The 24,352-nt window shown below is 39.9% G+C and overlaps 1 protein-coding gene across 6 annotated transcripts in view; it reads left to right on the forward strand.

Moving 5' to 3' along the window:
- The window catches only part of SFSWAP (splicing factor SWAP), an 87,019-nt gene that overhangs the window by 49,119 nt on the left and 13,548 nt on the right, over nt 1-24,352 (forward strand). For all 6 annotated transcript variants that reach the window (XM_067539763.1, XM_067539761.1, XM_067539762.1 and 3 more), the window contains one exon: nt 16,127-16,395. In XM_067539763.1, the coding sequence (XP_067395864.1) occupies nt 16,127-16,395 (269 nt within the window). The remainder of the gene's footprint in view (nt 1-16,126; nt 16,396-24,352) is intronic.

Consider the following 24,352-nt stretch of genomic DNA (forward strand, 5'->3'; position numbering starts at 1 on the left):
TACTGCAGGTCTAAAATGCCAGCAAGAAAATTATGGCTTGGTCTACACTGAAAAGTTACATCAGCATTGCTACATCTCTCAGGGGTGTGGAAAAAAAGATGTAGTTAAGCCGATCTAATTCCCGGGGTAGACTGCATTTGATCAACAGAAGAGTTCTTTTGTCAGTGTTGCTACCTCCTCTCAGGGAGGTGGCTTACCTACAGCAATGGGAGAACGCCTCCCATCACTGTAGTGTCTACGTTGAAGTGCTACAGCAGCGTAGCTGCAGATGTTCCATAGTAGTGTTTTGAGTATAGATGTAGCCTGTGGGAGGCTGCTTTTCCCACCTCTCTCTCCTACCGCTAAAATACTTGTCTGCTGACACTGTTTCTGAGAGCTTGACAGACAACTTCACTAGATCTTGCAAGGCAAATATACGTTAGGGAGTTTTCAAAATCCTTGTTTGAATGAGTCAATACAGTGTTGCTCTCTCATACAGGCAAAGGCTGAAAGCTGCTTGAATGTTAATGATGATTTAAAATCTGGTTCTGGGGAATAATAGAACTAGCAGTAGTGTGCCCTCATTGCCCTAAATGCCTCCCTGGATCATTGTCACCAAAGAAATTAAGGGCAGTTGTCTTCTCAGTGTAAGTAGGTTACTTGAATTTACTATATCGGGATTAAAGATGATTACTGAATCATTAAACCAGTTATTTTTTTAGCATACAATAGAGCAGCCAACTAATTTATGACTACTGTAAAACTATTACAAGTCATTCCACTGATTGATAACAGCTGAACATATCATCATCTCTGGCAAAAGCAGATTTATGTAAAACCTGTTTATAAGATTTGCATTTTTAACTAAGCAAGCTTTTAAAGAAGCATCATGGATCAAAAAAAGTTAAATGTTAACACATGTTCTCAAAGTATATTAGTCTCATTTTAAAGACCTTCCAGTTACTCAATTAGTCCATTACCTTAAAAATCAATAGGCTAGTCTCTTGATAATTAAAAACAATCTTGCACTTTTATTGCAGTCATATAACTATCCTTTGAGTGAAAATGTTTGTTCTTCTTCGAGTGGTGTCTCTGAGTGCTCCGCTGTAAAGATGTGTGTGCCTCCATTGCTACTGATTGGAGAATTTCAATAGCAGTCCATCCCGCGCATGCATGGCTCCTTGTCTGCCACGATGCTAGCCAGTGTGCGCAGACATTCCCTCCTCAGTTCCTTCTCAACTGCCCTTGGTTAAAGACAGAGCTGAGAGCTGTCCGTTCGTGGATTGTTAGCTTTTAGAGCTCTGCAAATTTTTAGCTTTCTTTGAAGCTCTTTTCTTTTAGTTTGTTGGCCTTGCCAGAAAAAAGAAAGCAGAAAAGGAGAAGAAAACTGAAGAAGGGTTGGTTTCCTGCTATCTCCTTTGGGTGGGGACCTTGCTAGACAAGGGTGTACCTGGCTGTCTCCGGGCTTCAAAAAGTGTCTGAGCTGCAAAGAATCCATCCCAGTGACAGATGGATACTTTCAGTGTGTTTGCAGCTTGTGGGAAAAGCAGAACCCTCAAGTATGAGTGGTGCCTGTAGCTAAAACCCAGGACCAGAAAGGACAGAGTGAAGGCTTAAACTTCTGCCAGGGAGTCAGCCATTCAATCCCCAGAGTCCCGGTGAGAGCTATCACCGCAACCTTCTACACCAAAGGCAGGTGATAGTAAGGAGATGAGCCACTTACTCAAGACCGATTAAGAAAAGTCTGAGAGTCCCCGAAGTAAGCCCCAATCAAACCAGAAATGATCTCTGGTCCCATTGATATCTTTGTTACTGACGGCACCAAGGCCATCTGGAGGTGGTACCAGGAGCACACTCGGTACTGCCCCAACAGAGCAAATCAGGCTGTCCAAAGACCTGATGGGCATGGACAAGGAAATACCAGTACCACAGGGCATAAGATACACAGAAGATCCTCCCTGGGGAAGGCTAATTGATGCAATCAGTGGCTTGGCTTGACCATATGGCTAGGTCCGTGTCTTTGATTCAGTCGGTACGAGCCTCTGGGCACCAACAACCACTGGCACTGTCCACACTGGCAGATTTCAGATGTGCAACAGATTTCTCTGTGTCCAACGCACTAGACTCGTCCTTTCTCAGCACTGGGGCTCCTTTACCAGACCGCTTATTCGTTGACATCTCCAGGCCCTGCACTTCCTTCCTCATCAGAATCAAATAGTGAGCAAGAGGACTTGGGCTACCACCACTCATCTTGCCTACCTTATGGGTCCCAATCTCATCAGGGACAACAGGCATATTGTCCACCTAACCCTCAGCCCCCATGGTTTGGGCAACCCCCCATGGTTTGGGTTTCAGCCACCGGCCCACTACCCTCAGTGGCTGTATTGAGGCCCCTGGCAGGCTCAGGGCAACAAGCCTTCCAGGCACGGTGTGTGATGTACCAACAACCAAGGAGACATCCTCCTTCAGCAGCTGCATCAAGGGCTTTGGAACCTCCTGAGCAACTGAGGCAGAAACGGAGGATATCCCTCAGGTCCACTTTTCGTCATCCTTATCCGACGAGGCAGTGATGTCTCCTTCTCCCCCCACCATCCATAGTGGATGATTTTAAATCATTCCAAGACTTAGCTCAGAGGATGGCAGAGGCTTTACAAATACAACAGCATGAGGTGACCGAGCCCCATCACAAACTGGTAGATATTCTACACTCCTACACCTCTGCCAGAATGGTCCTCCCAGTTAACAAGGCGCTCCTGGACCCTGCCAGAATCATATGGCAAACCCCTGCATCTGTCCTGCCAACATGCAGGTGGGCAGACAAAAAGTATTATGTGCCTGCAAAGAGCATAGAATTTTCATTCTCGCATCCTCCTCCAAATTCCATCATTGTGGATGCAGTTAAATCTAGGCACCACCAGTACCAACACAGATCTACCCCATATGACCAAGATGGGAAATGCTCAGATCCTGTTTGGCAGAAAAACGTATTCGTCAGCCACCCTTCAGTTCTGGGTAGCAAATTGTCAGGCCTTGTTGGCCAAATATGACTACCAAAATTATGTAAAGTTAAACGCCTTTATTGATCACATCCTGGATTCTCACAGGGACCAATTTATGGCCACAATCAATGGGGGCCAGCTAGTGGCAAAAACGTCTCTCCAATTCACCTTGGATGCAGCAGACATGGCAACACGTTCAGTGTGCACGGCTATGGTTATGAGAAGGGCCTCATCACTCAATCTGTCTGGCTTCCCTAAAGAGGTTCAAACCACAATAGAAGATCTCCCTTTTGAGGGAATGAAGCTGTTCATCAAGAAGACAGATTAATCCCTGCACATACTGAAGGATTCTCGGGTGATTTTTCTGTCCCTAGGGGTCTATATGCCAGCCTATAAAAGAAAATACAGCCCTCAACTGCAGTTCAAGCCTCAGTTATTTCAGTACATGCCTCAGTACCCATCACAGAGGTCATATGAGCAACAGAGGAAGAGATCAAAGTTCCTAAATCAGAAACAGTCAGGACCACAACCTATCTTATCTCAGCCCTCAAGCTCTCAGCCACAGTTTTAACGGATTGGTTGAGGCACTGATAGAATACTTCCTCCTTTCCCCCACTACTGTATGCTGGAAAATCCCACTCTGCCTTTCAGAGACCACCTCACTCCATTCTGCAGCACCTGGGAGCAGATAATCTCTGGTGAGTGAGTGTTAGAAATGGTCTAGAATGGATATGCCATCCACTTCTCCCTCCCCCTGCCCAAATACCCTTCCCCGTCCCTTTTCAGGGACCCCTCTCACGAAAGTCTATATCAAGAAGTGAACCATCTCCTCAGCATAGGAGCCATAAAACCTGTGCCATATATCTCAGAGGCAAAGTCTTCTATTTTTGTTACTTCCTTATACCAAAGAAAAAGGGAGACCCAGGGAGACCGTGCTGGGCCTCAGAATGTTCAACAGATATGTCAAATCACAGAAATTCAGGTTGGTCACTCTGTCAGCAATCATTCCAGCATCAGAGAAAGGAGATTGGTTCTTGGCTCTTGACCTTCTAGATGCTTACTTCCACATCTCCATTATACCGAGTCTCAGGCTTTCCCTCAGATTCACGCTGGGATAGGACCACTACTAATACAGAGTACTCCCATTCGGCCTCTCATCGGCCCCCATGGTATTCTCCAAGGTCCTTTCAGTAGTGGCAGCACACTTATGATCCCAGGGCATCATGATTTATCCATACCCAGGTGATTGCCTTCTCAGGGCAAGATCCTTTGCCCAACAAGTCACTCAGGCCATCCGGGACCTGTTCCTGAATCTGGGCCTGCAGGTCAACTAAGAAAAATCGATTTTTAACATCTTTAAAATCTTTAAAATTTAACATCTTTAAAATTCCACTTGTGCTCAGTTGCTGGAGGGCCTTTTTGTTGAAGTATTGGCAGGTCTTGGAACATTAATAAAAATTAATCCGAGAATCCAATAATTCCTTGTTTATAATATCCCATTTAATGGGTAGTATTTAATATGTGGTTGTATAACATCTAGAATGATGGGAATCCAACATGTGGTTGAGGCTTGTAAGCACTCTTTACTTTTAATTTTAACTGCAAGACAACTTAGAGGACTGGGGAATGACTAGTGGGATTATGCAGTGTTTGTTGTTGCTGTGTGGGTCGCAGGATATTAGAGAAACAGGGTGGGTGAGGTAATATCTTTTATTGGACCAATTTCTATTGGTGAGAGAGACAAGCTGATAAGTGAAGAGGAAGGAAAATAGTTCCAATCAGATTGTTTCAAACTTCATGTTCTTGGTTGAGTTAAACAAACCAAGACAAAAAAAAACTTTCCTGCCAAACAGTTAAATTAAAAATTGTTTGTGAAGTGCTGCTCTAGTCCTCTTCCATATCAATTTAAGTCTCCACTTCAGTTTTCCATTTCTTCAAGGGCGTGGAGAGGAAGAAGTATTTTAACATAACTCAGATGATCAGCGTGTGCTTCATAATCTTAATTATATGTGCAGTGTAAACCAAAAGGTAAAGAATGAGAGCAGTATTTAAAAAAACCTAAGATATCTTTCTGTTATGGAGCATGGGAAACTAGCAAGAACTAGAAACCATTAAGTGAAAGAGATTAATATGTACGTAATGGAAACTTGGTGGGATGATTCACTAACTAGTATAAAATCCTTCTAAAAAATTGGAGTAGTCATCCTGAGATGTTATCTTTGTACTGAGAGGTAAAAAAGAGTTAGAGTTTTCTGTGGATGACATGTACTTTTGCACGCCATGTTGCCATCAGCCTGCTACTGCCTGAAATCTGACAACCAGGCGTGGCAGTGATTTAGTGCTAAAGGTATACTTGTCACAACTGTGTGTAGATAGATGCAAAGAATGAGCAAACTTATTTTATCTCTATCAAATTTTTTATATCAAATGGTTCTTGAAGTAATGTTTGTGCTGAGTTTATTTGATAGCTTCGAGATTGATTCCTCTAGCACCATATGTGTAGGATGTTTGATGCTGTAGATTCTGACATTAAGTCGTTTTGCCTTAAACTACCTTGAAAATAGTCAAATTGGTTTCTTCTGTAGTTGCATTTTTACTCCTATCTGTATGGTTCTCTTGTAGCCTCTAATAGCTATAAAACAAGTAAGAGAAACAGAAAACTCAACCTTGCAGGAGAAATGCAAAGCAGTGTAATTAAAAAACAACAAAACCAACCTGTTTTATCCTGAGTTATTACCACAATATGCCTACACATCTCTTAAGGCAATTAACACCAGAATCATTTTAGGACTTGGTGAGTAGAGACCCAGTCCCAAAAGTTACTGAGAGCACTCAATGACACATGTAGGCCAATGGGAAATTGAGGGTTCTCTTCACTTTTTTCAAGGTCAGACCTGAAAGACAACTATTTCATCTTCAGCATGTGGTATTTATTTTTTTTTTAAATGCACCTATACTATAACAAGAAAATCCACCCCTCAACTCATCTCCTTAGGAGAAGTTTGAGTAAATAGGAGGTGCAGCTTGTCCTGAAATTCAGCAAAGTAGTAGTTCATTGACCTAAGGTGGGAAACCCTTATGAAGACTGCCACTGTATACTCCACTGACTCCTCACACACACGCACACCTGTGCAGTATCACTTTGAGCATCCCAAGTTAAAATAATGATGCCCTTTCAGTTTTCCAACAAAAACACACAACACCAGTATGATAGCACTGAAAAAAGCCAGTTTGTTTAGCTTGCTTTTTCATGAACAGCCTATGTGTACAATTTACATAGAAAATTCTGATTATAAAAGATTTACCGGTCACTTTTTTATGAAGAGTGTCTCAGCCTGCACTACTAAACATATTCTAAAAGCATACTGAAATGCTTTTAAATTTTTTTGAAATTGATGAAGATGAGACTTAATATTTACAGATAGAATGGAAACATTTTTGGAGAAGTTATGTACATACCATGAGCCAAGGTAAGGGTTTTGTGTTCCGTGATACCTATTTTAAGAGCTACAGCTTGTTTCTTGTTTTATTTGCATCAGGGAGTAGAAGAAATTCACTTAATTAGATTAAATACCTAATTCTGGTTATTTTATTAGTTGAACTCTTAAATACAAGTATCAGTATTGATAGCCACTATTGACCAAGAACAATTTAGAGGCTCACATTCATTTGCCCTTATTGCAGTTGAGATCAAGTTTCACTACTGGTACGCTAACTAAAATCTCTTTGGGATGACGAGGAGCTATCAGTAAAATTGCCATAGGCATGTTTGGGGAAGAGGAGTGGGGACCAAGGAGGACTTTTGAAGATGCATTGGCAGTTTGAAGGAGACTTCTTGAGCTAGATCAGGTAGTGGATGAGGCTGGTGTCGGGGCAGGCTGCAGTCTACTTCAGCATCAGCCTGACGATAGCGTGATTCACCAGATAGTGTCATATCTAGTAAGGACTCCACTATCAGTCAGAAATACTATTTGAATGATAAAATACCATGAACCACAGAAGGGGGACTATTAGAAATACCCAAATTGTAAACACCATAGTACTTTCTAAATATCTAAAAGAAACAAGAAGCGAAACAATCATAACGTTGTGAAATGCAGTCAAACATTTAATTTGAAAGTAATCTGCTTCAGTGGATTGTCCCAAATGTTGTCTTTCTGTGGGCCTCTTTGAATATGATGGTTCTACATCACGAAGCAATATCTCTTTTGGCTTTTCATCATCATATGCTTGAAGATCTGTTCTTTGTTCTTTTCCTTAGATGCTTTGTCCTTATTTTTGTGTTGTTTATAACAGTATTCTTAACACTTTGGAAGATAATATATTAGCAAGTGAAATGGAAATTCATAATGCAGAGTCTAAAACGAGGAAGTTATTCAAAATTTGCCAAGCGTAAGAGAGAGAGAGCTAAATCAGTGTCTTGCACACATTTTTCATATATACTAATATAGTTAATAGTATTCTTTTTACAATGGACTATACATATTACCATATCCTTGTATGACAATTAAGTAACACAGTTGGGGGTTGCATGTATTTTTGTATGCTTATGTTTATTTCAGTTTTTTTATGAAAAGGATAATTTTACTAAATTTCTTTTTATGTTGTCACCTGCACTGATAGCAACTCCTTTCTGTGAACCCTAGTGATGGGGAACAGGGCTCGATGTGGGGCAGAATTGTGATTTTCGTGTGACTGTATCAAAACCATAACTTTCTTACAGCCTTGATCATCTGCACTTTGGGAAAGCGTTTGACTGTTTTTAATAAGAGCTCTTATTTACTCTGCTGGATGAGGTTCCCATGGGGACTCATTGATTTTTATCCCAGCTCTTCTTGGAATTTAGCTGTAAAACATCAGAAGCTACTGTCCAAAACGAGGGTCAGTCTTTCTGTTCATAAATACTGTAAATTGACTGCTCTGTCTCTGGTTCCTGTTTTTGGCACCTTCTGCCCTTTTTGGGTTTCCAATATCTCATTACAGTTTTAGTCATATACTTATGACCAGTATTTTTTCCCGTCATTTTAAAGTTAATTTTTTTCATAGTCTCTCCTTCTGTGAAGATCCTGCATATTTATTTTCACTGTAAGAAATGGTATAGTCTGTTCTTGAGACAATCCTGCCTATTTATTCTCACTGTAAGTAATGGCTGTAATTTGAGGCCTTACTGCAAACAGTTATTTGACAGTTTTGCTGAACTGTCAGTACTAAAATCAAGTGCATGCTTTTTCTCAAGATGCTGTTTTTCCTGGTTTTTTAATTTGTTTTGTCTTTCAGATTTTGTTTCCACGGATTTCAGATTTTTTCCCCATGATTGACTATTTAAATTGACTATTGGTGGCTTGCATTTATACAATAAATTAAATGGTGAAGAAATATGAAATTAGGTAAATGATACTTTAAAAAGTAGAAGCACTCATTCATCAGTAATATTTTTGTCTTTACATATAATTAAAACAACATTTCAGTGAAATCTCACTAATTTTGCTAGAGGTTGTCAAAGTAAAAACGCATACAATTACATGTACAAAATACAGAGAACTTTGCCTTTATAGAAAGTTTACCAAAAACACCACACCATGGTAGTTTAAAGATTTTCTTCAGCTGTTTTATTTTGTTAATTCAATGGAGATGAAACTTCAGGTAGTGCCATATTTTGGAATTTATTAGCAACAAAATATTCTCTTAAAAAAAAAACCACTATAAAATACACTTGCTACAAGACTGCTCTGTTGAACCGGAAGATACTCTTCTCCGCCTGATAAAGACCTAATTTTAAACAATCTGATGCATCTTTATCTAAAAGACATAAACTTATCATTCCAAACTTTTTACTATTAATGACCTTGGACCAGAGTATTGTAACCATGGAATGTGCCCATATGATGTTAAGCAATTCCTTTCTTTTCATATCTCTGTTTTATTAACGTCAATCCCAACCACATTTGAATCTCTGTACAGCAGTGTGGCATATTGTCTGGATTAATTTGAATTATAGCAGTTTCATTTACACTTCTGATGAAAGACAGACTTTAGACCATTAATCATTCATATAAAGTACTGTGCAGACCTAAGGTGTGCAATAAGTAATACATTCATTTTCCTGCCTGTCTCTAACAGCTAAATTCTTGACTGTTGTATAGATTTTTTTAGAGCAGTGTTGTGTTTACAGTGAATTGTGGTAGCTGCATGGAAAAAAAAAAGTGATCTAAAGAGATGTATGAGTTGTACTAATGGAAAATGTTTGATGCTTATGACAGCATTTCTTCACAAGTGGGATGTTTAGATACTGCACTTAATAAGTTTGATTTTTCTGTTCCAGTTGTGGTGCTTGTTTATATAGGTTTTATAATTTGTGTATAATTAAGAGCAAAGGCATGTCAAGTTGCCTAGTTGTATAAGCTTACTCATCTGTGTGTAGAATATCACCTACAGGGTAGTGAGAGGCCAGTTAATATGTCCTGTTTTCTCTGGAAATACTTTTAAAAAACAAATCTAAATTGTGATCTGTGTAGCCTTGAAATTCAGCCAGGCCCTTTCTGTATAACAGTAGCATAAGAACAAAGTTGATAAATTGTAGGTTTATTGCTGATGAACAAACATTGGTTGCTTGAGTTAAATATATCAAGGAGAGAGACAAATTGAGTATATATCATGGTTGTGTGCATTAATTTGTGGTGAATGAGAATCGATATGCAAATTAGATACACTCCTCAGGCTCTAACAAATTACCAGAGCCGTGCTAGGTGTTAAGTTTCGGTACCATAGTTTAGACTATTTTATGTTAAATATTTTCTGCTGATGTGAATTTTATTTCAAAATTACCTGTGTTTAATAACAGGCTGTTCATTACACTGTTGAATGGTGTGTTACTATGGTATCGTGCAGTGCTTACATTTGTTTTTAGGTTCATATATATTAGATTTGGGATTTCTGTGTATAACTTCAGCAGTGGTAGCTGGAAAGGTGATTCTTTAGAATTCCCTAATTTTTCAGGGGTGCTTAAATAATACAATTAAAAAACCCTATAATTTGTCACAAATATTTCTGACCAGCTATCATACACCAGAAACCTTCTGAGTGCGCAAGTATTATATCCTAGCATTTATTATATAATGCAGGGCTAGAATTTTCATTCTTCTACACCAGTATTACACTAGTGCAGTGGTTCCCAACCTTTTTGGCTTGAGGGCCACAGATATCATTGTTACAATCCTGAAGGACCCCCAGTCTCTGCCAGCAGACCTCCCCCCTGTCCCCGCACTACAGCCAGACAGAAGGAGTTCAGCGAGGAGACTGCCTCCCTCTGCACTGATCTCCCATCTCCCTGGCTGCAGCAGGGAAACCACATGCATCCTGGAGCCCTGTGCATTCCACCTGGGTCCCTAGGCAGTGGCTCCCTTCTGCAGCCAGGGGGACGGAAGATCAGTGCTCCCCTCCCTCTGGCTCCAGCCATGCTTCCTGCTACAGCCAGGGGGAGGGGAGCACTGATCTTCCGTCCCCTTGGCTGCAGCAAGGAGCCTGCACCGGTCTTTTAGCTAAGCGGCAATGTGCTCCACTTGGGTTCTTAGGCAGCAACTCCCTTCAGCAGCCGGGGGGGGGGGGGGGGGGGGGGGGGGGAATGGCGGACCACTTTGAAAGCCCCCGTGGGCCACAGGTTGGGAACCACTGCGCTCGTATAACTCCATTAACTTTAGTGGCATAGATATTCAAGACTACCATCCTCTCACTTCTGAAAAATGGCTAAAGAAATTAGCCTGAAAAAATGCAGCAGCTCTTGTTTACAACTGCATTAAATAGCATAATCAGACCCTCTTGATACAGTAAAAGCCAAGTTTAAGTTTTGGTGGCAAATTACATTAGCAGTTGTTTCTCCCAACCATACTTCAAATAGTGTTTGAGTTGTGAATGCTTTTAACTTCTGACAGGATTTCTCCACTATCGAAAATGTATAAAGTTGACATGGACTATCAGAACTTAAAGCTGTAGAAGGTCAGCCAAGGGAGTGCTTATTAATGTTCACTTTGAAAACTAACTCATCTGAAAAGTACTTTTAGGGTTTACCTGATGCATGTAATTTCTTTCATTTTTTAACATGAGGAGCTTCTTAGCCTAGTTTGGCTCGTCTGGCTTATAATGTTTAAGTTTAAATGTACATTTTGTTCCCAGGATACATTCCCTTTTTCAATAGCTAAATTTAAATTATGTATCAGGATTCTCTTGCTCTGGGGAATGTTTCATTCACAGCTTTTTTGCCCACATGTCACTGCTTCCGTAAGCCGCCAAACAGCTACTATATTTTAATTCTGTGCAATGAGTTGGTGTTCTTAATTGATTGCTTAGTCTGTGGATATCTACCTCATACAAACTACCAGAACATGGCACCCTGACCTGAAGCAGCCATGGTGATCGTAATTAAGTGGTGTTTCTGCTTACATAAGGAAGGTGTTAGTTCTCTTAGAGGAATCAAATGATAGGGGGGACCAGTTGCCCTCCTGTTGGCCAAAAACTTGGAGTTCTTCATTTCAGACATACCAAGATGGGAGGTGTCACCAACCAGACAAAAAAGAATCGGAAGGCTGTGCCATGAGTACTGTAGCAAGATAACTTAATTTAAGCCATACTAGTGATAGGGCCATTTGGAATAATGACATGGCATAGTATTGAGTACTAATACCAATACCTTTATTCACATCCTGTTTAATTACTGTTTCAATCTTGGTTGCTTTGTCCTTTTGGCATCTGCTTTCTCACTCAGCTCCTAGTTAAATTTATGATACAACGTTCTGAAAATGTCTTTGTGAAGTATATTACAATACTGGAAATTATACTGCATTCTAAAAACATCAAAGGGGGCGAGGAGCATCCCATTATTCTCAGACCAGGGGAGCTTTCTTGTAAACACAATTTACGAGCAAGATAAATAACTCTGTATGAAGCCAGTAAAAGATTGCATAACAATGTTATTTGCCTGTTAGCATCAAGATGAAGCAGATAGCTTAAGTGTTTAAATGAGCTGTGTGTATATTTTTAGTTTACATGTACTTTTTTTTGGTAATTGAGAGTTGTGCCCATTAAGGAGATATTAAGCCATTTTTAATTGTTGCTCTATTTCTCAGTTTTTCTTCACTTTTTTCAGTTTTAGTTTTCCAAAGTTTTTTTCATCTCTCCTTTTGAAAAGGCATTTTGCACCTTATGTTTTTAACCCTTCTTTGCCGACCTGTTTTTTCAGTTTGGGATTAAAACCTTCTTCAGAAAGGCAGTGTTCATTTGCTACCTTGGAAGAATCAGTTGGTTTTGTTTAATACACATAGCAATTATCATGCCCTCCCACAGCTTATAGAACACAGTTGCTGATTGATTTGGTGCTTTGGAGAGCTTACACATAAGCCTTGGAAGCTGAAATGAAGAAAGGTGACACAGTAGGAGGGAGAGAAGCTAGGGTGTCTGGAGTGTTTCCAGAGCACAATTACAATAATGGAAATTACAGATGTACTCCTTTCAGTTTTGACATTCTCCACTGTATTGAATCCTGATTAACTCAGGGATTTTCAAATCAAAGCAAGTTTTAGCCATTTCAGGAAGATATAAAAGGTGTTTCTTTGTTGTAAAAATGGAAAGATATTAGTGATATGAAATCAAGATAGTGTGGGCCAAATACAGTTTATTTGTAACATGTATTTTATTCCAGCACCTTTCTTGGTCAGTGATTGCTAATTTTGACAAGTTATACGATGGTTTTGTGTTATAGACAAATATCCAATAACTACAGTAGGATTAGCCAGTTAACATGAGCCCAAGTCAGATATCTATAATATTTTTTGTGTAATGTACTGAAGTTCCCAGTTTCTGTTTCCATATGATTGTTTACTCCTGTGAGCTCTTCCAGAAGCAGATAAGTATTGTCTGATCCACTCCAATTAAGCAGAAGTAATTTTGGTTCATTTCAGTTTTTGTTTTCCCAAAAAGTACTGCTGGAATTTTTTTATATCAACTGTTCAGTGTATAAGGGATCTTTCATGAGTAATGCAGTCAGCCCACATTATAAAGCACTTAAGATTTCATGGTTGCCTAAACGTTTCTAATATTGCACAGTTTTTGAGTAAAGGCTGCATTGCACAAGTACCTGATTACTGTAATGGATCACTCCAGCACACAGCGGTGAAGAGATGGGAGGAAATAAAGGTTACACTGAGAGTTTGCAAACACTTTTGTTTTGTCCTATCCCCTTTGGATTTACACTTCAGTCTGTGTTTCCATCGTGAGACCAGGCGGGACTCCAATAGCATGAAAGCTTCATCCTTTAAGGTGCACGATAAAACAACTTGCACCTTCCTCAGTTCAGGTACTCAAGTTGCAGCCCTGCATTCTAAAGTCAGTTTCTCCTTGTCTGAAGTTGGTTCAGTTCCTGTGAACCATCTCTGCTTCATGGATCATCCCATCTTGTGGAAATGCTGAACGGCTTCTCGGCACTACATGAATATTTCTCTCCCTAACCCATTTTTCTTCTCCCATTAGCTCTTGCTCTGCCATGGGCAGTTTTCCCTACGAAAAACACATACCGAAATAATCTTGTGCCTCCCCACACTCCACTATAGTGACGTTCAACATCTACTTTGAGCATGTCAATGACTTCCTCCAAACCACAGCACAGTTTTCTCTGAGAGGGAACTGGTCTCTTTTCTCACAGTTAATGTTGCCATTGAGGCCTGACTACCATAGTCTAAGGCCTGCACTCTGCAAAGTGCAGAGTCCTAAGTAGCCAACTTATTAGTCTCTGGTTGCTCCCAGAATCTAAATTTTCATATTAAAAAATTGTCTATAGTTATAGTTGCCAAGGGAGCGGTCCAAACATGAACCGGGTGGAAACTGAAGCAATCATGCCTGTGCCAGGCAAACAGGCAGCCTGAAACAATAGCTCTGGGAGAGGTCTGAACTGCACCTTTCTTCTTGATAGGGTGTTAACCCTGAAATGCAATGAGGTGACATTATAAAATTAACTATTTCACTACCGATCCAGATAGCAAGATGATCTGCACAACCTGCTGTCACTCATCATGAGCAATAGCTAGGCTTTGGGTTGTGAGTAGAGCTGCAGAATACCTAACATTTTTTGGGGGGGGGTTCAGTCTACACCACAAATGGTATTTATGCAAATACCTGCACAAAAAGTGAAATGTATGGTTCTGTTGTCCACTTCACTGCTTCCATTGTTGTAATGATAACAAAAGCCCTATTTTTTATAAACAGATTGAAGTTCTGTGCACTTAAAGCAGCTATATCTTACCTGTCTACTCTGCTTTCTTTCCAACTTTCTCTTGCAACTCTGCTTTCCTTGCTGCTTCTTGGTTTAGGCCTTTGAATGTATCTACTGTCTGTTACATAGTTGATAATGTAAAAAAAGAAAACTCTGGTACTGCACTTGCTGATGCATGAAACATTTCCAGAGAACAAAAATAGGCCATAGTATTCTGTTTGGAAACCTTAAAGATCATAGATGAAAAAGCTGTCTGAAGTAGCATGTGAATTGAAAGGTTAGTTTTATTTAAAATGGGGTCTCTAATAAACTAATCATCCTGAAATAAGAGGGACAGTCTCATTTAATTCAAGTGACGATGCTGTAGTCTTTATGGTCCTTGAAGGAAACTACCACAGTACAGCTTTATTGCCATGTTTTTTGTAAATATTGTTGTAAAATAGCTATTGTCAATTAAAGCTCAGAGAGGAAACATAACTTTGACATATTTGACATGAAGCAGAGCTTCCTATTATCCAAATGTCTTCAAGTATTGCCTTGACATAATCACACTAGAGAAAAGGGGGAGAGCAAAAAAAAGATTACCAATTTTTGATTTGCTTATTCTAAGTTTTAATACATTAGGTCCTGTTCAAGTCACGGCAGGTATCCCAGTATCAAATAGTGTAAGTGTCAGACCAAACAGAGTGGAAATTATGGCAGGATGAATCTGATTTCTCCAGTTGCATTGAAACAGCAGTCTGAGGAGTGAGAGCATTTGAAATAAGCAACAAACCTACAGTGCCTTACTTGATTTGTTCTTAACAAACCATTTCAGCAGAATTCTCTGAGGCACAAAATTATAAATTGAAATTTGCTTTGGGTGTGCTGTGTTTGACTGCAGTCTAATTTATTCATTTAGCATGAATTGAGCAATGACCCTTTTGATCCTTAGGGTAAAGGTAGTTTTATGGGCTTACAACCCTTTTTATACAAAATGTTTACTTTCAAACTAGAAAAGTGATTTGTATCAGTACTTCCTTTGTTTTGCTGCTTTTGTAAAATTGCAGTCAAGCTAGTAGTGTTGAACAGAAGGTTGCCTTGTTGCATTAAAACTGAACTTTGAATGCCAGTGTATATTGTGATTACTTTTACAGAGTAAACATGTCCAGTTTATCCTTTCAAACTGAAGGCATAAACTCAGGAGAATCTGTCTGATATTACCAGATTCCTCAGAAACATCATTAATCTTTTAAAACCAAGGCTGAAATCTTCAAAATTGTGCCCAGATTAGGCATGCACAATCTGATTTGTGATCCACAAATCTGTTTGCATGTGAGTATGAGGGCTGTATTGGCCTTTGTTAAGCTCTGGAAGAAGCATGCATGCATTTTAGAAGATTTCAGCCTTACCTCCCCAGACTGTGTTTTATGTAATGTTTCTGCAGCATTTGAAAAAGCAAAGTGTTTAGAGGGGGTTTGGTTTTGGTAGCTCTTGTGGAGTTAGCAGCTAATTATTTTGTTCTAATTTGTGTTAGGTGTGCCTAGGGCTTTTGATGGGTGCCTCACTTTTTATTTTTATAAATCAAAAGAAATATTTAATTAGTAAAATAAAAGAGTGCTGAGTTTTAATGAGACTGCTGATACTCCTCGAGTATTCCTTCCCTCAAAGATCTATAAAATACATATAGCAAAACCATTAGATGCTAAGTGACTTTATCAAGGCTACACTGCACAGTCCCAGGATTAGACCTGAATAGCTGGCTCCTTGCCCTCTGCTCAGTGTACTAGGCCAGTCTGTTTCTAACTTGCATGTCTGTGAGATCTGATTGATTTCCTCACATTGAAAATCTGCATAATCTTTGCTGAAAAACTGAAAGCTGTGTTAATAGTTGATTTATTTCTTATTTCAGGCTCTTAGTAACATGCCGTGTCCTTTGTTGACTGGAGTCAGAACATTACCCACCTTAGAAGTTAAATCATCAGAAAGGCCTTCAAGCCAAAGCAAAGATCCTCCCAGAGATGAAGAAAAGGAAAAGAAAAAAAAGAAACACAAGAAAAGATCTCGGACGAGATCTCGGTCACCTTCCAAATATCATTCATCATCTAAGTCCAGGTCTAGATCACATTCAAAAGCAAAGCATTCACTTCCCACTGCCTATAGAACTGTCAGGCACTCAAGGTGGGTTTGGAAACGGAAAGTATTCTTTACCATTCTATTTGGGCTAACATTTAATTTGCCTCTGTACTTTTTTCTATACACACACAGAAAATAAACATGTATAATATAGATAAGAGAACTGGAAAACTTTCAGTAAATACATAGTCTTTATATTTGATGATCTTCTGAAAGATTTTATTTAAGTATTTGCAAGAGTCAAAATTTGAGTCACAATTGTAGAGTGAATCTATTAAGTGATTCTCTAACTGGTTCTTGTTGATGGTCTGTGGTCCAGCTTCTTCTACAGGTGGTTTCATTCTTCGTTTCAAAGAGGAGCCTGGATATCTGTAAACAACAAAGGCGGGGGGGAGTTATATAGGCAGGGGAAGAAGAAATATGAGCTCTCCTCAGTGACCAGAACCACCAGCAGGACAAATTGCAAACGAGTGTCAGGAGTTATCAATGAGACTTCAGCTGGTACTGGGAAAGTAGGGCAGAAGGGTATAAGGAAACGGCATAATGTCTAGGTAAGCAAAGGAAGAGAGAGGACCTGGTGGTTGAGCAGCTCACTCAGGAGAGTAGGGAACGAAACTAAGCAGTTGGGGGGGGGGGGGGGGGGTGTCAAGATGATATAAGGGGTCAGCCAGGAATGAGAGAGAGTTAGAAAAACACAGGATAGGAAAGTGAGTCAAGAAAACAGTGTGATTAACTTTGTTCAAGAATCCCATTACAGTCAGTTGAAAATACAAATACATTCCTATTATACTATATAAGCAAATCCTGGAGACAAGACAAGAATATTGCACGATTGCAAATGGTAGAGGCGGTGTCCATGAGACACTTGAGATGTGGTCCACACTTTGAAAAAGTCCAAAAATCCTTTTAGTGACTTAGAGTTCTTTGAATGATTTTCAACACAGATTCCACTGTTAACACTCATGCATTAAATGCACTTAATCGGATTCTTTTGACTTGCTCCGTCCCTAGGTTCCCTATCGCCATGCCCTCTGAACTCACTCATCTGAGGACATAAAGTGCAGAGTAGGCCCAGCAACATCTCAGACCCTTCTTAATGCCTTTGACTGTGAGGTGGAACTCAGCATCATTGCTCACTGGGCAGTTCACCTTAGATTTAGGATAGTGTTAGTGTAGTTAAGTTTCCTTTGCTTGTTGATGTATTTATAAAACCCTGAATTTGATACTCTTTAGGTCAGTTAAGTTGCATTTTGTTGAGGATGACCCCCCACCTCTCTCCATAGAGAGGTGCTGTGACCATGGCAGAGGCTAAATCCCTAGGGTATTGGCCATGCCCCCTCCTCCCCCTTCTTATTCTGCTTAGCCAGTTAACAATCAACATTCTTGGTGCCTAATATGCCTTAAGGAAGGACACATTCTGGAACATTGTTCCGTGTATCATTTCTTCTCCAAGTGGTCCAAGAGAGCAAGGGAGGTGAGAATGAAACTTCTCCTTGTTGAGAAGTCAGTGCAGACGTTCTCAGATTCTGAGAAATCTTGGGAGAAGCCTCATCCTGTAGATTGGTCAGCATTCTGGTGAGCCATGACTGCATTCTGAACTCCCAGGCCACTTCCTCTTTCAGCCCTCATTCATCCCCCACTACATCAGCAATGATGTTCAGTAGAGGCAAGAAGTGATGAGCCCAGGTACAGGTTGCCTTTCTCAGCATCTAGCAGAAGGCACATGACTCATCATGACTTGGCCACAGGCTCAGTCAGTCAAGGGTCATAAGTAAGAGAGAACCTTTGCCAATACCTCGGTACTGATATCTAAGGAAGCTCATATGATATCGTTTAAGGCTAAGGACCGCACTGTCTCCAGTACTGGCCCTCAGCAGATACTTCGGTACCCAGTGTGTCCTCATTGTCTACCACATCCTTGTTGATGACTGTACCCATTATATCAGTATAATGGTATAATCAGTATAATGGGGGTGGGGGTGGGGGGAGATTGGACACAACATTTTGTTAAGGTTGCTGACCCCTGATCTAGGACTTGATAATAAGGGCGGCTGACATCTTGGATATCTCCCTGGAGATTATAGAGGAGAAGCAGCATAAATGTTTTGATGTTCTCTCGTGCAATTCCAGAGAGGTTGGCCATGTCACTCAATCTGTTGGAACCCACCAAATCAGTTTGGCACACAGCAGAGATGGAAGCTGCTACCTCCAAAAAAAAGCAGACACAAGATGTCGGGTCCCTGCAAAGGGGTCTGAATACTTTTACCAAATCTCCTATATGTAGCTCTCTGGTGGTAGAAGTTTACAGGAAAGGACAAAAAAAGCAAGTCTGTGGCTCATGAGACAGACCTAAAAAAGTTAGGGTTTTTGGTTTTTTTTTTTTTGGTCGAAAAGTGTATTTGTCTGTGAGGGTAAAAGGAGGGCAGCAAACTGCCAAGTGATGCCTTCAAAATATGATTTTTTGAATTGGTACTAACTATCCAGTGTAGTGGATAAATTACCCAATACACACAGGAGGATCTGAAATACGTTATGGCTGAGGGCCAACTAACTGCCAGAACATCCTGGCAGACTGCACTGAATGTGTCTATCACTCATCTGATTGTCATGGCTCAAGTCATCAGGGACCTGCCAGGAGTCCAGGCAATGGTCAAGGACATCCCCATGTGTGGGCAACAATCTCTTTAACTGTGGCACTGATGAAGTGCCACATACTCTGAAAGATTCCGGGGCGATTTTGTGCTCTTTGGGACTCTGTCTCAGCTCCCAAAAGAAAGCAGCCAAGACCATAGGCATACTTCATGCAGTGTTCTTTAACATGATATCATGGCTGATCATTAGGATCCACTCAGCCTCCAAGGAAGAGGCAGAAATTAAACTGGAGGCAGCCCTCTGCTGGCTCCTCAGATGCTTCACAGTCTGGGGCTTCGAATAGGCAGAAGATTTGATGCTATTGTTGGGAGCCTGCTTGGACCACCACAGGATCTGTTTTCTTTTTTTAAACCCTCTCCCCAATCCCCCTCCCACACATGCACCCTGCAGCTGCCTAGCTTATTTTCAAGAAGCTTGTGCTGGGATTACCTAAGACTGGAGGGTCTTTAAAATTGTAAATAAAGGGTATTCTATTCCGTTTCAATCCCAACACACACTCATGCATCTTTTTAGGGATCCTCTCACAAGAAATTCTCTTTACCCCTCTCTCGCCCCCACAAGAAACGAGATAAACTCTCTTACAGCTGGGAGCAATGTAGGAGGATGATCTTGGAGTTCAAGGTGTTAGGATTCAATTTAGATTATTATTGATGAGACATTGGATAATCCATGCTCAGTCAATTTATTAATCAAAGATTATTAGTCAAAGGTTAATCAGCATGTTACAGAAAAGCAAATATATTACTGATATGGGGAAGCAGTCCTGCTGCCTGGTCTATTCCAACTACTATGCAGAAATTTACCGTCATATGTACCATACATGTTTACGAAAGAGACAATGCTATTCTCGTGCCCTATTGAGGCATGGAGTTCCCTTCATAGCCTCTTAATTTACATACTGTATAAATTGAAGACCTCAATCACTGAAGGCATCTGTAACAATGAGTATTTCTTTTCTTGATTTCCTGGACATCTGGACACAATTTTCTAAGTGTCAGCAAGTCAGAGCAAGCAGACACACAATCCATCAGTTGACAACACACTAAAATTTAGATGCAAAGCATTATGGGACTTTGGTTCATCTATAAAGGCCCCTGTGAGTCTGATCCATCTGCTAACAAGGGACAATGGCTTCGTATTTCCACTACTCTCGAAGAAAGAGTTGAAGGCTCATCCTCCATCTTTGACATCTCAACACCTTCATCTGCTCTTTTCAAATTTAGAATGGTGCTTTCTGATTTTTATAAGTATCTTCATTAGATCCTAAGGACTAATTCTTTCAGCACTCGATGACCAAGGTGCCTACTTTCCATATCGCTATACATCCATCTTACAGAAAATAACAGATTCTTTCTAGGAACAGCCTGTTGTCAATAGATTTCTGCCCTTCAGCCCCTTTACAGTGCCAATTTTTTATCACATACCTTATGGTAGTAGCAAGTCATAAGGAGACAGAGAATCCAGCAATAATCTTACCTAGATGACTGACTAATTCGAGGAAGATCATTACAGGTAATTGACTAAGTACAGACAGTCCTGAAACTCTTCATCTCGCTAGGTCTCAGTATGAACAGGGAGAAATTCTCTCTGACTCCAAGTCACACCATAGCATTCACAGAAGCATTGTTAGACTCCAGATCAGCGATGTCCTACCTTCAAAATGCTGGCAGACAACTCTGCAGCAATGCAGTATATTAACAGGCAAGGGGTGGCACGATCATCCCTACTGTGTCAAGATGCTGTATGTCTACTGGAGTGTTGCATTCTGCACCAGATCATGCCAGTAGCTCTGCACCTTCTGGGTCTTCAGAACACTGGCAAACCATTTTAGCAGGGACTTTCTCCAAGAACTACATGTGGTCTATCAAGAACTCAGTTCTGCAGAGTGTCTTTTGCAAATGGGGATTCCCAGAAGTAGATCTGTTTGCAACAAACCACACCAAGTGTCAGAATTTCTTCTTCAGAGGAGTCACAAAACCAAGTTTCTTGTCAGATGGCTTCCTATCCCTTGGTCTCTGGGATTAACATGCCTTCACACCAAACCCCATGATACCAAGTTTTGTGAAGAAACGGAGGCAAAATGCAAGGTGCATAATCATGATAGCCTCAGCATGGGCCAGGCAATTCTTCATATTCAGCTTTGGTGACTGTCAACACAACCATCTTACTTACTTTATCCAGGTCTCCCAGAACAGTGGTCAGATCCTGTACCCACACCCAGCATCCTGGTACCAGACAGCCCAGGTGCTGGTTAGATGAATCCCATAAAACAAAGCTTTTCTGCTGAGGTTCAGAACATTTCCTCCCAGAGCAGGAAACCTTCAACTAGATTTGTTTGCCAAGCTAAATGGAGAAGGTTTTCTATTTGGGCATCTCAGCACCAGCTTTCTGCCCTCAGAGCAGCAGGGTCAGTTATGGACTATCTGAAGCAATGGATTAGCCTTGATACTTGATGTAGTGACAGCATTAAGAAATTTAGTAACACACTTAAACTTTGTGTTACATTAGCTGACAGGCAAACGGCAACCTGTATCCTCAGTAGTTATCCAAGTTTGTCTCAGACTGTATAAGAACTTAGTTGGGAAAGAATCCCATAGCCATATTAGAGCTCATTCCACTAGGGTTCACTCTTAGCTGCTGGTTTGGGTAACATACCCATGCTTGAGATGTATACAGCAGAAGAATGGAACTTGATCCACACCCTTATTACTCATTATTCCCTAATATAGGCCTTCACACTGGATACCAGTAGGTCTGTTCTGCATCACCCTTCAGGCTGGATTCCACATACACACTGCCAAGCAGATGGACAACTACTTGTTAGTCACCGACAATGGAATTTGTGTAGACCATCACTTGAAGAAAAAAGAATGGTTACTTACACTACAGTAACCGGTTCTTCAAGATGTGGTGCCCACACAGGTCCCATGGCTCATTCTCCTTCCCTGCTCCTGTAGAGACCTGCTTCCATAGGAATTGATATTGGCAAAGGAACTGAGGCAGTTGGGCCTACTTAATCCTTTATAACTTTGGGTGAGGGCACCGACAGAGCGGATGCAGCCACAGCAAATATGGAAGAATCTGATATCGAGTGAATGGTCTCAAAGCAGTGTTTTGCTGTTTCATATGTATTTTGTAATGTTGATAGTAGGGTTTTACATGTTGTCTATGTACGAATGTAAACACACATATGAATGTACATAAGTTCAGCTTTCCTCATGCAACTCTGAACAGGCCTTGACTCCCTTTTTTCAGGCTAATGTAAGCATTAGGTTTATTTTTCAAGGTTTGCTTTTACCTTTGCAGAGTTTTTAGTAAGATTTTTTTTTTTTTTTTTTTTTTTTTTTTTTAACATCTTCTGGTTACAGTGTTTTCTCTTTATTTGCCAAGTTCTAGACAGAAAAGAATTGATTGAAAGACAAGAATCCTTTAAGTAGGCATTGCTGCTTTGTTTTCATTTTTAGGTTTAGAACCAACTGGCATTAAAATTTTTAAAAATCTTGCTGAATATGCTTGGTACTTGTCACCTTCATGAAAAATCTTTCTTGTAAAAGTAGCTCCCATAATAATAATTTGATAGGCTTGCATGCATGACATTACGATATTGAAACAAAAGTATAACCTTAATTGTGTGTGTTTGTAGATGCTGTGAACCCAATACACTGGGAAGACAATGATTTAGATATACAATAAAAAGAGACAAGCACCAACCTGGGTCTTTGTACCCTTGACAACTTTAAAAGTACACTGACAAAAATAGCAGCTCCCCAGAACAGAAAACTTCAAATAACCAGTCAGAAATGGCAATCCAGTGCAGACCACATCAAACTGCCTTGAATGTTCATAACTTTCCAGAAATCTGGGTAAAATCCATGGGCCTTATGTCATGTTGGAATGCCAGTGATTGCAGTTTTACAGTATCAAAACCAGTGGCAAACCATTATCAATGCAAGCCTGTAAGGATAATGATGACATGACCACATTGGTAAAATAATTTAGTTGAAAGTTTCTCAAGACAATATTACAGTATTAAGTCTATGACAAAATGATTTCAGCCAAAGTCTATGGAGATGTTATAGTGTCAAAATGTTAAAGATGAGCTTCGATACCAATGTGAAATAAAAAAGTTCTAAATTGAAATAACTCCCCATCTGTAACCTAACACCAAAGGAAGTTTAAACCTTTGCAACTGAATTGGTAGGTAAGTTAGAATCTTTTGCACTAGTGCGGTTAAAAGCATTGCATTGCCATGTCATGTACAAAATGTGGCTCTTCACACGTCTCTTCCTTGTCTTGTATGCCTAGAGTCACACATTGCAATAAGCATGTTGCTCAGTCTTTAGATTCCCATAACACTCAGTGTTATGACTTACTACCATACCATATCATATCTCGCTATTTAGATGTAGAGACTAATTAGAAGCATATTGTTTCCAATTTTTAGTAAATTACTCAACTATTTTGTAAAGTTTGACCTGTAATGAGTAGCCCCATCCAGTGACCTGATGTAAAGGATTATCCTATAATGTCTGGACACTGATACTAAATTACGTAAATTCTAACAGCCTTGGTTGTTTTATTTGTGTTTCTCAACCTTAAAACTATTTTAAACAGGTGTGTTATGCTTTTGTAACCTTATTTTGTTCTCTGTGAGCGGCATAACCTTCAGATCTTAACATAGAGCAGTTGTCAGTTATTACTTTGCACTTGGAGCAGATTAGAATTATAGTAACTATGGATAGAGAGACTTCCAATTTAACATTTTTTAAAAGTATGAATAACGATCCTGTTAATCAAGGCTCTCCAGTTCATTGATATCTTTCCAGAATTACCAAAATTTTGCAGTTTTATGACAGATTAGCACATTAGACTTGAAGTATCTACACAGGAGAGATTTGTGTCTTAGGTCTGAAGCTGTTTAAATTAGTAGTAGTTTAAATTAATTGTGACAGCCAAAAGAGAAGCTGTACTTTCTTCCAAAATTTCTGATTAGGATATGTTTTAATTGGACATTTATGAACTCTGCATTATGAAATGTAAAAACAAATAATGACCTATTGGCACATATTCTGCTTCCTTTGGAAAACTCTTTGTTTTGGTTTAGATCTTTTAAAATGTCAAAGAATTTGTGTATGGGTGTTCATTTGACTTTCCATTTACCTCGATATGTGAATTACAAGCTCCTGGTTGCTATTGATTGTGTAGTTGTAAAATGCATTAGGCATAACCATTTCTCAAGGGATGATTTGGTACAGCATAAGAATTGTAGTTAATTTGTTGGGGCAAGTTAATAGGGGATGAGCTGAGGGAAATGAAGCTAAACATAGAAGTTTAATAAATTTACAGAGCA

Source organism: Emydura macquarii, unplaced genomic scaffold (genome assembly GCF_026122565.2).
Source record: "Emydura macquarii macquarii isolate MOO-44397 ecotype Brisbane River unplaced genomic scaffold, CSIRO-AGI_Emac_v2 contig_554, whole genome shotgun sequence".
Lineage (NCBI taxonomy): Eukaryota > Metazoa > Chordata > Testudines > Chelidae > Emydura > Emydura macquarii.